Here is a 17,191-nt window from a genome sequence, read left to right as displayed (position 1 = left end):
AAGTCGTGGATCACCTGTAGTTTCTTGAGGCTTCTTGGCTCGTGAACAGGACAAGTTATGAAGAAATCAAAGTGACCGGCACCTGATTAAGTCATGATGCCACGGATAACCATTGTTCCTTTGGCAATTGCTCGGGTCACAACATCCAGGGCAAGGAATGTGGTTTGCCCAGTGACGTCATGGTGCACAGGCTGTCATTTAGAACAGAATAGAATGGCACAGCTGGAAGGGACCTTAGAGGTCTTCTAGTCCAACCGCCTGCTCAGGCAGGAAATTCTATACCATTTCAGATGAACAGTTGTCTAATCTCTTCTTAAAAACCTCCGGTGTTGGAGCATTCACAACTTCGGGAAATTCCTCCTTAGTCCTAGGTTGCTTTTCTCCTTGATTAGTTCCCATCCGTTGCTTCTTGTCCTGCCTTCGGGCGCTTTGGAAAATAGCTTGACTCTCTCCTCTTTGGGGCAGCCCCTGAGATATTGGAAGACTGTTCTCATGTCACCCCTGGTCCCCCTCTTCCTTCGTCTCCCCCTTGCAGATCCCATGTGATTACAGGGGAGGGATTATTATTTAAAAAGGTAAAGGTAAAGGTTCCCCCGCACATGCGTGCTAGTTGTTTCCGACTCTAGGGGCCGGTGCTCATCTCTGTTTCAAAGCCGAAGAGCCAGCGCTTGTCCGAGGACGTCTCCGTGGTCATGTGGCCGGCATTGACTAGACGCCAAAGGCGCACGGAATGCTGTTACCTTCCCACCGGAGTAGTCCCTATTTTTCTACTTGCATTTTTACCTGCTTTCGAACTGCTAGGTTGGCAGAAGCTGGGACGAGTAACAGGCGCTCACTCTGTTATGCGGCACTCGGGATTCAACCCGCCAAACTGCCGACCTTCCGATCGACAAGCTCAGCGTCCTAACCCACTGAGCCACCGCGTCCCTTTTGATTATTATTTACCTGAATGCAAAAAAAGAGAGAAGCTCCATACAACAAAACATCTGCCGACTAATTCACAACAGTCAATATGCAGGTAGTCTTTGACTTACAAGCATTCATTTAGTGACCATTCAAGGTTACAACAGCCCTGGAAAAAGTGACCTGTGACCGTTTTTCACACTTAGGATTGAATGCACAATCCGAATGGTCATGTGATCAAAATTCAAACGCTTGGCAACTGGGATGTATTTATGACGGTTGCACCATCCCCAGGCAACGTCAATGGGGAAGCCAGATTCACTTAACAACCTTGCTACTAACTTAACATCTGCAGTTATTCACTTAACAACTGTGGCCAGAAAGTTCGTAAAACGGGGCAAAACTCATTTAACAACTCTTTCGCTTAGCAACATAAATTTTGGGCTCACATGTGGTTGAGGAACACATATGCGTATGTTTGGGATTTTAATCCTTACTTATCTCACACTGACAGTGCACAGGTTGCTGCTTTCTTCAAGACTACAGGAAGTATTGAGGGAGACGGGCATTCTTTTTTTAAAAATAATAATAATAATAATAATATGAAAAATGAATAAATAAAGCAAGCCTGGGAACTGCTCACGCCTGCCTTCCCAGCTTCAGGAAGAGGATTAGATCCAGTAATAAAGAATTTACAATAGCTTCCTTTTGACTGAATCATACATTTCAGTCAGACAGATAGAAGAGAATATTCATAGGTCAGGGGTCCTTGGTGTTTGGTGCTTTTCTTGCAGATGTTTCATGACCCAACTAGGTAACATCATCAGTGCTAAAAGGCTTTGCTCTCTTTATATGCAGTGCCCTGCCTTATCAGTGTGGGGTGGGAATGCTTGTGGTAGTTCCTTGATTAGGCTGTGGTTTACCATTAGCTTGTTTGTCTGGGTTGATAGTTCCTTGATTGCGGTATTGTTTACTTCTTAACTGATAGTCTATTATTAATCTTGTGTTAATCCCTACTCCTCTGAGTGTTGGTGGCTACCAACTCAGCAGAGCTGCAAGGGTCCCACATTACAGTGGTTGAGCTAAACCCGGTTAACAAATTTGCTGATGCTACGTAGCTGAAGGCAGCAGAGGTTTGCATCGACAGAAGCAGAGAGCCAGATATACCCCTCTCTCCGAATGGAAAAAAGTTGCTCATCTTCATCATTACTTAAAGCAGGGGGTTTCCAACCTGGCGACTTTAAGACTTGTGGACTTCAGCTCCCAGAATTCCCCAGCCAGCTCTGCTCTGCTCTGCTCTGCTCTGCTTTGCTTTGCATGGCTTTGCATGGCTTTGCTTCACATGGCTTGGCTTGGCTGGCTGGGGAATTCTGGGAGTTGAAGTCCACAAGTCTTAAAGTCACCAAGATTGGAGACCCCCTGCCCTAAAGGGTAGCTTTGCTGCTCACCAGGCACCGATCAGGGTTTTATCTTTGTTTTTTTCCTGGCCACGAATGATCATCCTCACAAATGAAGAATTTAAAAAAAAATGGAATACTGAGTACCTGTAATCCTTGATTTACAACCATTTGTTTAGTGACCTTTCAGAGTTACAGTGGCACTGAAAAAGATGACTTATAACTAGTTTTCACACTTACGACTGTTGCAGCATTCCCCATGGTCACTTGATCATAACTTGGGTGCTTGGCAACTGGCATGAACCTAATGGCAGTTGCACTGTCCCAGGATCGTGGGATCACCATTTGTAACTTTCCCAGCCAGCTTCCAACAAGCGAAGTCAATGGGGAAAGCCAGATTCACTTAACAATCACACAATTCATTTAACAACGGCAGTGATTTGCTTAACAACAGTGCCAAAGGGATCACAAAATGGGGTCTTGCATAGCAAGGGAAATTATGGTCTTAAAACAAGGACTATCTCTTTCATTTTAGCTGGGTAACTGTAAAAAAACACTGACTGGTTCAACGTGGTGATGTGCTTAGAATTAATAATGGTGGGGAAATCTAACAATATTGTGGTAGTTGTCAACCCTTTAGGTAGGGCATGCAAAAAAGCAGGTATTAAGGATTCCAGGAATATGGCTTCTATGGTTGAATAAAAGGATCTTGAAAGTTTTTCCAGATTCCTTTCTGTTCCATGTTACAGAGAGCAAAATCAAGGATGGGTTATTTTAAGTATCTTTCTTAAGCTTCCCTCTGTCTCTGGACTATGTAATCATATTTTCCCCAAGGTCAGTTTTACATTTCCTTATATAGGTCCTGCATTCTGGTTCAGAAAGCTTGATACAGTGGCTTATGCTTCTCATGGAGTTATGATTTAATTTTATGACATTTGTCATGAAAGATTTAGGGGCTGTCAGACAGTGGATGGAGTATATTCTATTGGCTTGGAAGACAGGACTTGAACTAAGGAGATTGAATGGCAAGATGGAGGCTAAAACATACGATGAACATTTGCAGGAATTGGGTAGGTCTAGTCTAGTGAAGAGAAGGACGAGGGGTGACATGATAGCAGTGTTCCAATATCTCAGGGGCTGCCCCAAAGAAGAGGGAGTCAAGCTATTCTCCAAAGCACCTGAAGGCAGGACAAGAAGCAACGGATGGAAACTAGTCAAGGAGAGAAGCAACCTGGAACTACGGAGAAACTTCCTGACAGTTAGAACAATTAACCAGTGGAACAACCTGCCTCCAGAAGTGGTGAATGCTCCATCACTGGAGGCTTTCAAGAAGAGACTGGACTACCATTATTATAAAACTTTTATTCATAAAACATGAAACTCAGTCAAGTGAACACTCAAATTGACTGACAGTAATGGTTGACATGGGTTGCTGCCAGCATCCTAGGTATCAGCCAGGTATCTCCTGGTTGCTGAATAAATACTAATACTAATACTAATACTAATACTAATACTAATAATAATAATAATAATAATAATAATAATAATAATAATAATAATAAAGTTGAAAGGGACCTTGGAGGTCATCTAGTCCAACCCCCTGCTCAGGCAGGAAACCCTATGCCATTTCAGTCAAATGGCTGTCCAATCTCTTCTTAAAAGCTTGGAGCATTCACCGCTTCTGGTGGCAGGTTGTTCCACTGGTTAATTGTTCTAACTGTCAGGAAGTTTCTCCTTAGTTCCAGGTTGCTTCTCTCCTTGATTAGCTTCCATCCATTGCTTCTTGTTCTGCCCTCAGGTGCTTTGGAAAATAGCTTGACTCCCTCTCCTTTATGGCAACTTCTGAGATATTGGAACACTGCTGTCATGTCACCCCTTGTCCTTCTCTTCATTAAAGTAGACATACCCAATTCCAACAACCATTCCTTATACGTTTTAGCCTTCAGTCCCCTAATCATCTTTGTTGTTCTTCTCTGCACTCTTTCTAGAGTCTTAACATTTCTCCCAAATGTTATAGGGCCGTGGTGGCGAGCCTATGGCACAGGTTCCAAAAGTGGCATGCAGAGCCCTCCCTGTGGGCACGTGCGCCATCACCCAAGTCCTAGGCCTTCACCTGGGTTTTTAAAAACCTTTTCGCTTTAGGCCTCCGCCGCCGTGTGCAAGAGAAAAAAAAGGGTTCAATCAATCAATTTCAACTTCTCGCAGGAAAAAAAAGATCTTGCAAAGTTGGAATTGATTGATTGAACTTTTTAGTCCCACCCAGTCTGTCGTTACCACTGCAGCCACGTCCACCCAAAGGCCCAAGCCCACCCAAAGGGCCACGCCCACCCATAGGGCCATGCCCACCTGGCACCCAATGATACATAAGTGGGTTTTGGGTTGCAGTTTGGGCACTCGGTCTCTAAAAGGTTCGTCATCACTGTTATAGGTTCTTCTGCTTGAGCAGGGCTTTGGACTAGAAGACCACCAAGATCCCTTTCAGTTCTGTTATTCTGATTCCTCCTAAATAGTAGGAAGAGCTTCCTTCTGGTAGGAGTGTTGATGTTGCTACAAATGATCTTGAAAGGTAGGATAATCTTTCATGGGAAATAACCTGTCAGGATAGTCATAAGGAGCAGCGTTCTGTTTTGATTCAGGGTCAGCCTGTGGGTTTGGCAGTTGGGTCGGACGATTCAAAGGAGGAGGAGGGGGGTGTTGAAGAGCTTGCTGAGAATAATATTGAGGCTCCACAGAGCCCTCAGCCAGGCCCCTCCCATCTCTTCACGACGCAGACCCAGCTGTGTGAGCCTGACAGTGTAGATGAAGATGACCCACAGCTGGCCCTGTTCAAGGACGCCCGACGCAGGAGGCAGTCAATCAGGAGTAAACAGAGGAAGGCAATGGGGCACCTCGGAAGGAGGCAGAGAGAAGCCACGCCCTGAACTGTTTAAAAGGGGAATGTGTGGGAGGGCTGGTTTGCTGAAGGCAACCATTTGAATAGCTCCTGTTTCATGGTTCGTGTTTGCTCTCTTTGTTCTGTTTGCTCTGTTTATGTTTTTATGTTAATAAATTTGGCAGGCTTAGTTCCAGCCTCTTGCCTTCTTGTAAAAGGGGTTGTCCCTGCCTTTTCTGCAGGGCCGGTAGCAGGCTGGTACAGAACACGTTCCTTCATCAACATTAGACTGGACTCAGTTACTTTTGAAGTCCTTCCATATCTACACAATCAAGAGTCTAGTTGATTCAAGAAGTTCTCAACTTAAAACCATTTGTTTAGTGATCATTGAAAGTTATAACAGCGCCGATTTATCACCGTTTTTCATGCTTACAACCTTTACAGCATCTTCACGGTCATGTCATCAAAATTCAGACACTTGGCAGTTGACACATATTTATGAGGGCTGCAATGTCCTGGAGTTATGTGACCAACTTTTGCAAACTTCTGACAAAGAAAGTCAATGGGAAAGCCAGATTCACTTTATAACCGTGTTACTAACTGAACAGCTGCAATGATTCAGTTCAACAACTGTCGTAAGGAAGGTCGTCAAATGGGTCAAAACCCACTTAACAACCATCTCACTTAGCAACAGAAATTGTGGGCTCCATTGTTGAGGATCACCTGTACCTCTTTAAGCTTTTGTGGTTGAATATTATTGCTTAGCTGACAGAGCAGGAACGGTTAATCTTTTAATATCTGAGAGTCATCTTGTAGGAGGAAAGGAAGGAAGAGAGGAAAGTGTTTAATGCTTTATTTAAAATAAATAAAATCAGAATGCATTTCTGAATTGCAGTTATTGTAGGAGATGACCAGGGTGAGCCTGAGGGATGGGTGAAACATGTCATAAATCTTGAGTCCCTGCATGCCCACAAAAGATCTAAGTCCAGGCCATCTCTCATCTCCCACTTATTTCCCTTCACCGTTAGTAGCTCAGATTCTTGTAGAGAGCTTAAGCTTGCAATAAATCTTTAGACTCATTTGAACTGCCTGAATCTTCTGATTTCCCCAGTTATTTGACAGTTATTTCATATTGGGAGCTAAACTCAAGATAAAGAGCCAACCAGCTTCAAATAATGTGCTTGTTAATTCTTCTCTGCCCACAAAGGAATCCACAAGGACACCAACTCCTTCCCATTTTCCCTACACAAGTCGCAATCATTTAGCCTCCCTCCGACATCCTGTTTTCTCACTCATGAGAAAGGCGTAATAGGAAAAGTGACTTCCTTCCCCACTCTCCCAGGAAGATTAAAAAGAAAGAAAGAGACCTCCCCAAGATCTGAATTGGGACCCCAACCCGCTAGCTTCTTCACTAAATTATAAAAAATAAGGGTTCACCAAGTCATGATGGCAGAAAGCGATGCTGGCCATCTGCAATTCTCTACAGCTATTCATCGGGAGACGTAGATCCCAGGAGAATAACATGTTTTGGATTACTGTTTTTACTCCTGAGTCCAATTACTAGTTTCTAAGTTTTCATGTGGGAATTATTAGGCTAGGTTAGCAACCCAGTGAGTTCTTGAGAATAGATTTGGGGCAGGAAAAAATAATATCCTGTTTCTTCTATTTCTTCCTCCAACAATGGAAAGGGATACCCCTGCTTAAAAGTTCGCCTTTGTGGTACTGAGATAACTGTGTTGTAGATCATGGGTTGTTGTTGTTGTTGATGATGCAAGGTTGGAAGGCCATAATCCAGCTTCATTTTATGTGTGATCAGGCATAAAAAGAAGTCAGGACCTGTGGGCAGATGGATGTGTCCACTGATTAATTAAGCCAAATTGGGAATAATTAAATAGGACAGAGGACTGCTTTGGTATTGTCAACAATTCTTGGTAAATACCAAGTTACAAGTAGTATTTGACTTACAATCGCATTTGAGCCCATAATTTATGTTGCTAAGCAAGACAGTTGTTAAGTGACTTTTTCCCAATTTTATGATATTTCTTAACAACGATAGTTGTTAAGTGAATCACTGCAGATGTTAAATTAGTAAAATGGTTGTAAAGTGAATCTGGCTTTCCCACTGACTTTGCTTGTCAGAAGGTCACAAAAGGTGATCACGTGACACCAGGACACTGCAACAATCATAAGTACATGCCAGTTCCAAGCATCCAAACTTTGATCATGTGACCATGGGGGATGCTACAATGGTTTTAAGTATGAAAAATGGTCATAAGTCACTTTTTTGTGCATTGTATGTTCAAACGGTCACTAAACCAATAGCTGTAAGTCAAGGGCTACCTGTATATCATTATCTTTTTTGGCAGTTCTCACGTTTGCAATTTTGGAAGTGTTTTGTGAATAGTCTTCCAAATTTCCTGTTTGTATCAGGTTACAACTTAAAAGTGGTGAGGTTAGTCCTTTTCATCTCTAGATCAGTAAAGTGTAATCCAACAACTCAGATTACTCGTGTCTTTTGGAAGAAAAGAAACTGGAATATTTTCAAACAGTGTCCACAGCTATACTATCAGACAGAGACTGGCCGAGTCGGGGTAGCAGTCAAGCAGGGAATTAGTCTGGAATCTTTATGTAGGCACAAGGAGGCAAAGTCTGACACACACCCACACACCCACACACCCACACACACCCTCCGGAATGCCATTGAATCTTACCTAACCCCAAACTGTCAGTCTGGGATGATTCCTGTGAAATAGCCATGAGGATTAAAGTAGCTAATTGAACATTTCATGTGTGAATCTGGTTGTTCACAACTGACATGTGTATCCCCAGTGCTTTTTTTGTAAAAGAAAAAGGTGCCAGAACTTACACATGTCATACAACCCACCTTGCCTATTCTACAAGGTTCCATCCAAAAAAGGTGCCGGAACTCCGTTCTGGGTGTTCTATGAGAAAAAAGGCCCTGTGTATTCCTATCTTTTATTGACTTATCATGCTTATAAAGGAACTGAAAAATTCAAATCTCTCTCTCTCTCTCTCTCTCTCTCTCTCTCTCTCTCTCTCTCTCTCTCTCTCTCTCTCTCTCTCTCTCTCTCTCTCTCTCTCCCTCCCTGTGTGTGTGTGTGTGTGTGTGTGTGTGTATCTCTGTATCTCTCTCTCTCACACACACCCACACCCACACCCACACACAAACAAACACAAATAAATGCTGTATATTCTTACTTTCATCTTTTGTTATCTGTTTCCTATTTCTTCTGCCATCTTTCTATTCCAAATTTAGGTTGTAAGTTCCTTGGGGCAGGGAGCTGTCACTTTCCTTATCTGAGGCCCCTTGTATACCAATTGCATCACTAGTTAGGGTGACACTTATAATCATTTGTGCAAGAGAACCCTATTGTTCTAAGCAAGCTTCTGTTCGCTTGGTCCTCTGTTCCATCTCTTCTTCTTCTTCTTCTTCTTCTTCTTCTTCTTCTTCTTCTTCTTCTTCTTCTTCTTCTTCTTCTTCTTCTTCTTCTTCTTCTTCTTCTTCTTCTTCTTCTTCTTCTTCTTCTTCTTCATGAATCCTTTTTATTTTCTTTTTATGCTGAATTGGCAGCATCACACCTGTGTTCCCATTCAAAATGGACCTTATTAAAATGTATTTTAAGAGAAGCTAATCTTGGCTACTTTGTAAGGCTCTCTTTCTCTCCCCCCCTTTTTTTTTCTAGGAACTTTTTGGAAGTAGAAAGATCATTTTTTAAATTGAAAATATAGATATGGGTGCAGTTTCATTTAAATGTGATTGTTTTAGGCTGTAATAAAAAAGAAACACAGTTTAGATCAGATTGGGGTGTATTATGAGGTTGTCTTATTGTTTTCCTTGAATCAACTTGTATTTTTGTATGATTTTTATGTATTTGATATGGTCAATAAGAAACCTTTCTCCCTCCCTCCCTCCCTCCCTCCCTCCCTCCCCCCCTCCCTCCCTCCCTCCCTCCCTCCTTCCTTCCTTTCTTCCTTCCTTCCTTCCTTCCTTCCTTCCTTCCTTCCTTCTTTCTTTCTTTCTTTCTTTCTTTCTTTCTTTCTTTCTTTCTTTCTTTCTTTCTTTCTTTCTTCTATGTTGGAGTAGACTGGTTAGTACTTGGATGATAGATCATAACAAATGTCTTCACTAAAGCTAGTTCTGGGAAAATAAAATAAAAAATCTGAAAATGGAAATGCTAAAGTTACTCCTGGATTGTTCTTTAAAGAACTACTTGTTTTTGTCTATTTAATGATGAGGTGTCAAGTTTCACTTGAGTATGTATCTGTCAGTGTGAACCTGTGGCATACCTTCAAGGTTGTACACTTGGTCAAAAGTTTAAGACCTTCCAGATATGGCTGAACCATAATGCCTAGATCTGAAGGATTCTTAGAGCAGAAGTTCAGCAACAATTTAATAAAATAAAATAAATAAATACACATGTGAATTCACCAGAGAGCACAGGGGTCTTAATGATATAAATACTAGAGATATTTTTCTCCAAAAAGAAGTGATTTCATTTGAGAAAAGCTTGTATATATAAAAACACACTGAAGAATATTCTGTGACTGACTAGATAATATTTGCAATATTGGACCACTGACTTTGCTTCAAGAATTATTCTACCAGCTATGTGATTTCCTTTAAACTTCAACCAAAGCTATATCTTTGTATGCTTATCTGCACTCATATATGCACACTGGGCATAGGACTGTAGCAGATTCAACGGTTGCATTTTATGGAAAGGATGAATAAAGACTGTGAAACAGGAAAAAATATTGCAATGCCACAACAGTGAAAGTGTGAAGAGCTTGTTTTTAAATACAGTTTTAAAATTCTAAACTTCTTTAAAGTTATTTCCTTAACTCATACTTCCACATTATTCAGTATGGTTATTATGTGCACTATTTTAACCAACTGTGTATTCATGGCGTGGTCCGAACTTCCTCCGTGGAATAAATACGTGGAGTAAGTATCCTTTCAGAACTTTTTTTTTCTGTTTGAATTTGCATAATATTAGAATTCTGCTGCATATAATTTATTTAAGTTGGGAAATGGGCAGGTGAGAACTAGTCATATTCCTGTGATCATCTTATTTATATTCTCTAGGGCGATGAATATTTGGGATGCTAAATCACAAAATCAAAATCTATTGAAAACTAAAATGGAATTAGTATCTATTAAAATAGATGATTAAACTGTGTTTTGTCAGAGTGTGTATCTCAAGTGCATTGACAAAACACAATTGATTCAGATAAATTATATTGCCTTTACAGAGGTGGATTTTTCTCAGAGAAGTCTGCAATCCAGAGGCTAACAGCACATTTATCTTTAATTGAATCTGGGAAGTTCATATCACAGATAATATACTACAGGCAGTACTCAACTTACAACCCTTCATTTAGTCACTGCTTAAAGTTACAGTGGCATTGAAAAAGGTGACGTGATCAGTTTTCATACATACGACCGTAGCGGCATCTCCATGGTCAAGTGATCAAAATTTGGGTGCTTGGCAACTGGCATATATTTAGGGCGGGATCCGTCCCAGCCAGCTTCCAACAAGCAAAGTCAATGGGAGAAGCCAGATTTACCTAAGAACCATGTGATTCACTTAACAACTGCAGTGATTCACTTAACAACACTGGCAAAAAAAAGGCCAAAAAAGGATTTTTAAAACTCAGTTAATAGCTGCCTTGCTTAGCCATGGAAATTTTGGGCTCGTAAATTGTGCTGGTGAGAGCTATCTGTGGTCACTGCCGGGGTTATAGAGATGCATCCTTCTGCCAGATGTTAGAAATGTTTCTTTTGCGGAATTGGATAAGGATCCACTTTGACGATCTATTCCTCAATAGGTAATGGTGGAGTGATAGAACTAAACAATCTGGATTTGCACATGTAAATACTTCTGAAACTTACCTTTCGTATGAAGGTTTGGTACTGCAAGCTGGCGCTTCTGCAAGTTCTTCCTGAAATGGATACCAGATGCAAAGGATTAATCTAAGTGCAGTGCATTAAACAATTAGTGTGTCTCATTTCACCAACCCAGAACATACTTCTTATTTTTGACTGATGGGTGATAAACACAGCCATCTGCTCCTCACTATGGGTGCCAGAAGGAAAGAAGACAAAATGCCTTCCTTCCAGATAGGATCTCAGAGCAGTCCCAACTTCCAGGCACGGTGAAAAAAAATCCTCTAAAACGGGGCATATTTCTCTTTCCTTTTGAAGCACTAACCATAGTTACACTTGCATGTGTTCGAGATTTGTTTTAAAAAGCAAACCTTATCAGGTTTCTCATGTCCTCGACCTAACAGCCATTCATCTAGCGACCACTCAAAGTTACAACGCCATCAAAAAAAGTCATATCAAAACTGTTTTTCACGCTTTTGACCGTTGCAGCATCCCCGTGGTCACGTGATCAAAATTTGGACATTTTGGCAAACTGGCATACATTTGTGGCCGTTGCATTGTCTGAGGGTTATGCGATCAAACTTTTGTGACTTTCCGAGGGGGAAGCCATTTAACAACCATGTTGCTAACTTAACTACTGCAAAGGTTCATTGAATAGCGGTGGGAAGGAAGGTCATATAATGAGGCAAAGCTCACTTAACAACTGTCTTGTGGTCATAAGTTGAAGACTACCTGTGCACACATATGCACATGCAGCCTCCAAATATTTATTTATTTGTTTGTTTTTGTTTGTTTGTTTATATTTCTAAACCACCTCAAAGATATTGCTGGATTGCAACGCTCAGAATTCGACATCCTGTTTTATTATGCCGGTGGGGAATTCTTGGGACTTGCAGTCCAGGAGTAGTTGGAAAATAATCTGTTTGGAGAAATTCAAGAAACAATGCATAGATATGAGACATTTCTTGTAATATTTTTTTTTAAAAAAAACCTTCTTGGGGTATGTACATATTGTGCGAGTCCCTCGGACTGCAAAGAGATCAAATTAGTCACTTGGAAGGAGAGATACTGAAGCTGGCGTTCAAATACTTTTTGCCACCTAAGGAGAAGAGAGGATGGAAGGCAGAAGGGGAATGGGATGGCAGATGATGAGATGATGGTTAGATAGTGTCGTCAACACAATGAACATGAATTTGGGCAGACCCCAGGAGACAGTGGAGACTCTGGTTTCCGGCGTGCTTGTCCCATGGGGCCTCAAAGAGTTGGACACAACTTAGCGAGGGAACAACACCAACAACTTGAAAATGATGGTCAAACAAATACACAGTGGAGAAAATCAGATATTAAAGCAACTAAGATTGATAGTTACATACTGTTGGGTCAGGAGGATGAACGGTGGGAAGAGAACATTGCAAGCCCTGCAAAATTACATCCCAATTCTACTCCCAACCATAGCAGTCTTCTTCAGCTTGGTATCTATGATGTATGGACAACATGCTGCTATGCTATCTAAACTGACCTTGCAGGGTAATTGGGTGTTGTAGTCCAGGATACCCTGAAGGCACAATATAGGGAAGGCTATTTTAAAGTGATAGTATGAATCAATGCAAGCCTAGCCTACCGTTGACTTTCATTTATGGCCAAATTGCCCATACTGAAAAGTGGACCAGCTTGCTGCAAATGTTTGTGTGGTTGTGTTCAAGTGGCAAATCAGGAGCTGCTGAGTTTCAGTCAGTAGTCAGCCCGCTCCTGTTTCGGTTAAGCGACTAGAGACGATCAGCACTAGTGGAATAGCAAGCCAAATTTCAATTACACAGCTGCATTAGCTTTGCCAGTAGCAAAAAAAAACAACACACGGGGAAAATATTACAGCACAAAAACAAATTAACAATAGGTTTTCAGCATTTCTAGCTGGTTTATAATGGAATTACAACCATGTCCATTGAAAGAAATTGGTCATTCTCAGCTTCAATTAAATTAAAAACATTTTGAAGCATGAGTCCCTGGAGGCATTACTAAATTACAAAGCCTAGCAACCATAGCTAGCATGGCCAGTGACAAAGGATATTGGGGTCTGTAGTTCCAGAACAGTGGGAGAAATACGGTAGCAGCATTTTCGTAAATATATTATACAGAATAACAGAACAACAGATTCGGAATGGGACCTTGGAGATCTCCTAATCTAGTCCTTTGCTCAAGCAGGAGATCCTATACTATTTTGGACAAATGGCTGTCCAGGGTCTTCTTAAAAAGTTCCACATTATGTCTATTTGTATGTGCAAAGAACAAATATAGTGAAAGCAGCAGTCCTTGAGATGACAATGTCTTTAAAACAGATTCCTTGAGACTTTATGGCTATGTATCTCAATGAGAGAGAGAGAGAGAGATTCCACATATAGTGGTTGCATATATAACAATTTCAAACGTAGTTTTAGGCAGTGTCAGGAGCCAAATGCATGGCAGCATTCCAACATTTGAGGGGCTGCCACCAAGAAGACGGGGTTTACCTGTTCTTCATCTCTGTTATTCTGGCTATTAGGATAGATAGGCAGATAATGAGGGATCGCTGGATATTTATGCATCTTTTTTTTTGTCCTGCCATTTGCTAATATTCTGATTTTTTTTCTTGGACTCTTAACTCTTTATAGGCAAACTTTTACTGCCATTTATACATTTGAGTCATTGATTAAAATACTGGCCAGAGGATTTTGTATGACTGAATTCACCTTCCTTCGAGATCCCTGGAACTGGCTGGATTTTTCTGTTATTATCATGGCGTAAGTAATTTTACTGTATTCTTTTCTTTCATCTCCCTGGACGGAGCTTTACTGTAGTTTTATGATAGGATAATACGTGTTGCTCACCCCTGCCTTTCTAAAGAATTAATTTTGTGTATTGATAGTTTGGGGATAAGGAAGTCAATGAACTTCTTTACATTGGCCATTCCGCTTCCCTTCAGAAAGGCTGGAACAACATCTCCCATAATCCCTGGCCAGCATAGGGAGTTGGTCATCCCAACTCATCTGACAAGCGTATGCTTGGGGATGGCGCTTTAGATTTTGCTGGCAACTTATTTAACTAAGTAAAACAAGTAACTTGCTGCAAAGGAAACTCACTATTAAGTGAAACATATGCCAGGGCACTTTTGCTAGGAACAATAATATCAGCTACAATGAATAGTGCAACTAACATTTGGCACATGTTAAAGGCTGACTTAGCTATTGGCATCTTTTCACTAACACTTTGACAGAGTGTCAGATTTCAGATGATTCTTTAAATAGATTTCTTAGCAATTTCCAACCTGCATGGCTTCTGTATCCATTCTGAAACAAATATATAGGGAACTGTAGTTTTAAAAGGAGAGGATTATAGGCATAGTCCCTCTGTTTAAAATGCTACTATAAATTGGTGGCATAGAAACTCTCTCAGTGATTGAGTGTTCTTTGAGATATTGGAATATATTTTGGGCAGAGCCCCTGAAGTTGGTGTGGCAGGAGTTGGTGCATTTCAACAGTTCTCTGACTCTCTTCCTAACTAATTTTTTTTTAACTAATGAAGCTTCATGGGATGGGAAGCGAAACAATTTAAAAAAAATTGGTCCACTTGCCATGATTCAACCTTTTTGATATATCTCATTGTACAGTTTTCAGCATTATACTGGAAAAATCTTCATTGCTAAATTGGTATAAATCTTTATCTCTCCTACCTCGAGACCTATGAAATTGAACAGGAAAGAGTTTATGCCTACCATGGCCTGTGTTCACATATTGTACTAAGTCATCTTGTGGCTTGCTGGTTTTGGCTCGTTTGTAATAAGAAGCAAAGAAATTGTGGTTTACTCAATAAAACATAGTTAAAGAAATCACAGTTTAGACCAGGGGGTCTTCAAACTTGGCCCTTTTATGACTTGTAGACTTCAACTCCCAGAATTCTTCAGATGGGCACACCGGCTGAGGAATTCTGGGAGTTGACGTCCACAAGTCATAAAAGGGCCAAGTTTGAAGACCCCTGCTTGTGGACTTCAACTCTCAGAATTCCTCAGCCAGGCACATTGGCTGAGGAATTCTGGGAGTTGAAGTCCACAAGTCATTAAAGGGTTAAGTTTGAAGACCCCCTGGGTTAGACCCATTGGTGAATCCTCTAGTACTTTTAAGTTTAAAAACCTGACATCAAAAATTTCAGTGGGTACAAATTTGAGGGGAATAGAAGTTTTTCTTGTGGAAATTGAGATCTGGATGTGCATCAAAGCAAAATAGCTAATTCAACCAGATCTCCCATCGTTCCCCCTTCAATGCTTTGTTAAACCTTCATTAAAATCCTGCCACTATGGTGCAATTTGCCTTGTCATGTCAAAGTTATTTCTCTTTGCCAGACATAACACCTCATTGAGATGGACTGTGGCTGAATTGCAAAAGGCAGCCAGCTATAACTTTGGCAAGACCTCTGTGACAATGATAAAGGTTCTTGAGTTTGACTGCAGCAACAAGTCCATGAGGAATTATTAACTAAATTAGTACTTCCTAACTGGACTGGACTGAACTAAACTAAATTAAGTGAATTAACAACTAAAAGCCACACGCAACCAGGGACCATATAAATACAGGTAGTCCTCAACTTAGGACCTCAACTGAGCCCAAAATTTACGTTGTTAAGTGAGAAATTTGTTAAGTGAATTTGGCTCCTTTTTTATAACCTTTTTTGGCCACATTTTTTAAATGAATCAATGCTGTTGTTAAGTGAATTTGGTCTCCCCATTGACTTTGCTTGTCAGAAGGTCACAAAAGGAGATCACATGACTCCGGGATAATGTGACCGTCATAAATGGGAGTCAGTTGTCAAGCATCCAAACATAAATCACATGACCATGGGGATGCTACAATGGTCATAAGTGTGAAAAATGGTCATAAGTGCTATTGTAGCTTTGAACGGTCACTAAACCAACTATTGTAAGTCGAGGACTACCTGTACTATAGTACACATTCTGGAGAGAGATACATTTCCTGAGTATGGGTTCCAGCATGAATGTGGAAGCTTGAAAAATATTTTTTTTGATCCCGGCAACTGACTTAGATTGGATCCTGCAACATTATCCTGGGACATTATCCTTTGCCTTTTATTTGCAATTATTTCCCTATTTGTCCCCAAGTTTTCTCATTTGGGGATATTTGGGATAATTACCTCAAAAAAGGCCAAGCTGAACATTAGGTAGAGTAAGAAAATTGGCCTAAAATACCTAAAAGCTGATAATAGTGGCAACATGCCAGATACTATTTTGGAAGTTCCAAGTCTTTCCTAAGTGTTAGAAATCAAGACGTGTGTGTGTTAGAAAGGCTGTAGTTTACCTCTTGTAGTTACGTATCCCCTACTAAATATATCTGTGCTTTGTTACTGTTTTTCTCCTATAGTTTTTCACTTTTTCTCAATACTTCTCCTATCTCTTTCCTTCTCCTTCTTGCCTTCCTGGCTCCAATTTTTGTGGGGTTTTTCCCTTATTTTAGTTTGGTAGGGTGTGAGAGAAATATCGGTTGTATGTAAATTCAGTTTCCAACAACCTTCAAGAAAATGACCAAATAGACCTGAATCCCACAATCATACATGAATAAGTAGGAACATAATCACCTCATTCGGGCTTCACCAGGGGTGGTCAACTGTGGCCCTTTTATGACCTGTGGACTTCAACTCCCAGAATTCCTGAGCTGAGCCATGCTGGCTAAGGAATTCTGGGAGTTGAAGTCCACAGATCATGAAGGGGCCATATATTGTTGTGAGACTCTAAAAATCTTAATGTTGGAAGGGATCTTGGAAAGAGCAATTCAAATCTCCTGGTCAATTTTAACCATTGCTGTCAAATGGCTTTTTGAAAACATCCAGTGGATGGGAGACTACCACTTTACAGAGTCATTGTTTCTTCTGTTGCATTGCTCTTATTGTTAACAAGCTTTGCTCAAGCTGGAGGCTGTCTTACCATTTCAGACAAATGGTTGTCCAATCTCTTCTTGAAAACCTGCAGCAGTGGCGTAGCGTGGGGGGTGCAGGGGGGGCCGGCCGCACCGGGCGCAACATCTGGGGGGGGGCGTGCTCGACGGCGCCGGGATCCGGCAGGGCGGAGGC

At 41.1% G+C, this 17,191-nt stretch overlaps 1 protein-coding gene across 1 annotated transcript in view; it reads left to right on the top strand.

Moving 5' to 3' along the window:
* LOC308678418 (sodium channel protein type 5 subunit alpha-like) overlaps positions 1-17,191 on the top strand; it is a gene marked incomplete at its 3' end in the record, with an annotated part of 408,240 nt that overhangs the window by 100,179 nt on the left and 290,870 nt on the right. The window contains exons 4-5 of the mRNA XM_081345599.1: positions 10,058-10,138; positions 13,729-13,857. Of these exons, the coding sequence (XP_081201725.1) occupies positions 10,058-10,138; positions 13,729-13,857 (210 nt within the window). The remainder of the gene's footprint in view (positions 1-10,057; positions 10,139-13,728; positions 13,858-17,191) is intronic.

The sequence above is a fragment of the Vipera berus genome (assembly GCF_964194415.1).
Source record: "Vipera berus genome assembly, chromosome: Z".
NCBI classification, from domain to species: domain Eukaryota; kingdom Metazoa; phylum Chordata; class Lepidosauria; order Squamata; family Viperidae; genus Vipera; species Vipera berus.
This window is presented reverse-complemented; position numbering and strand designations above follow the sequence as displayed.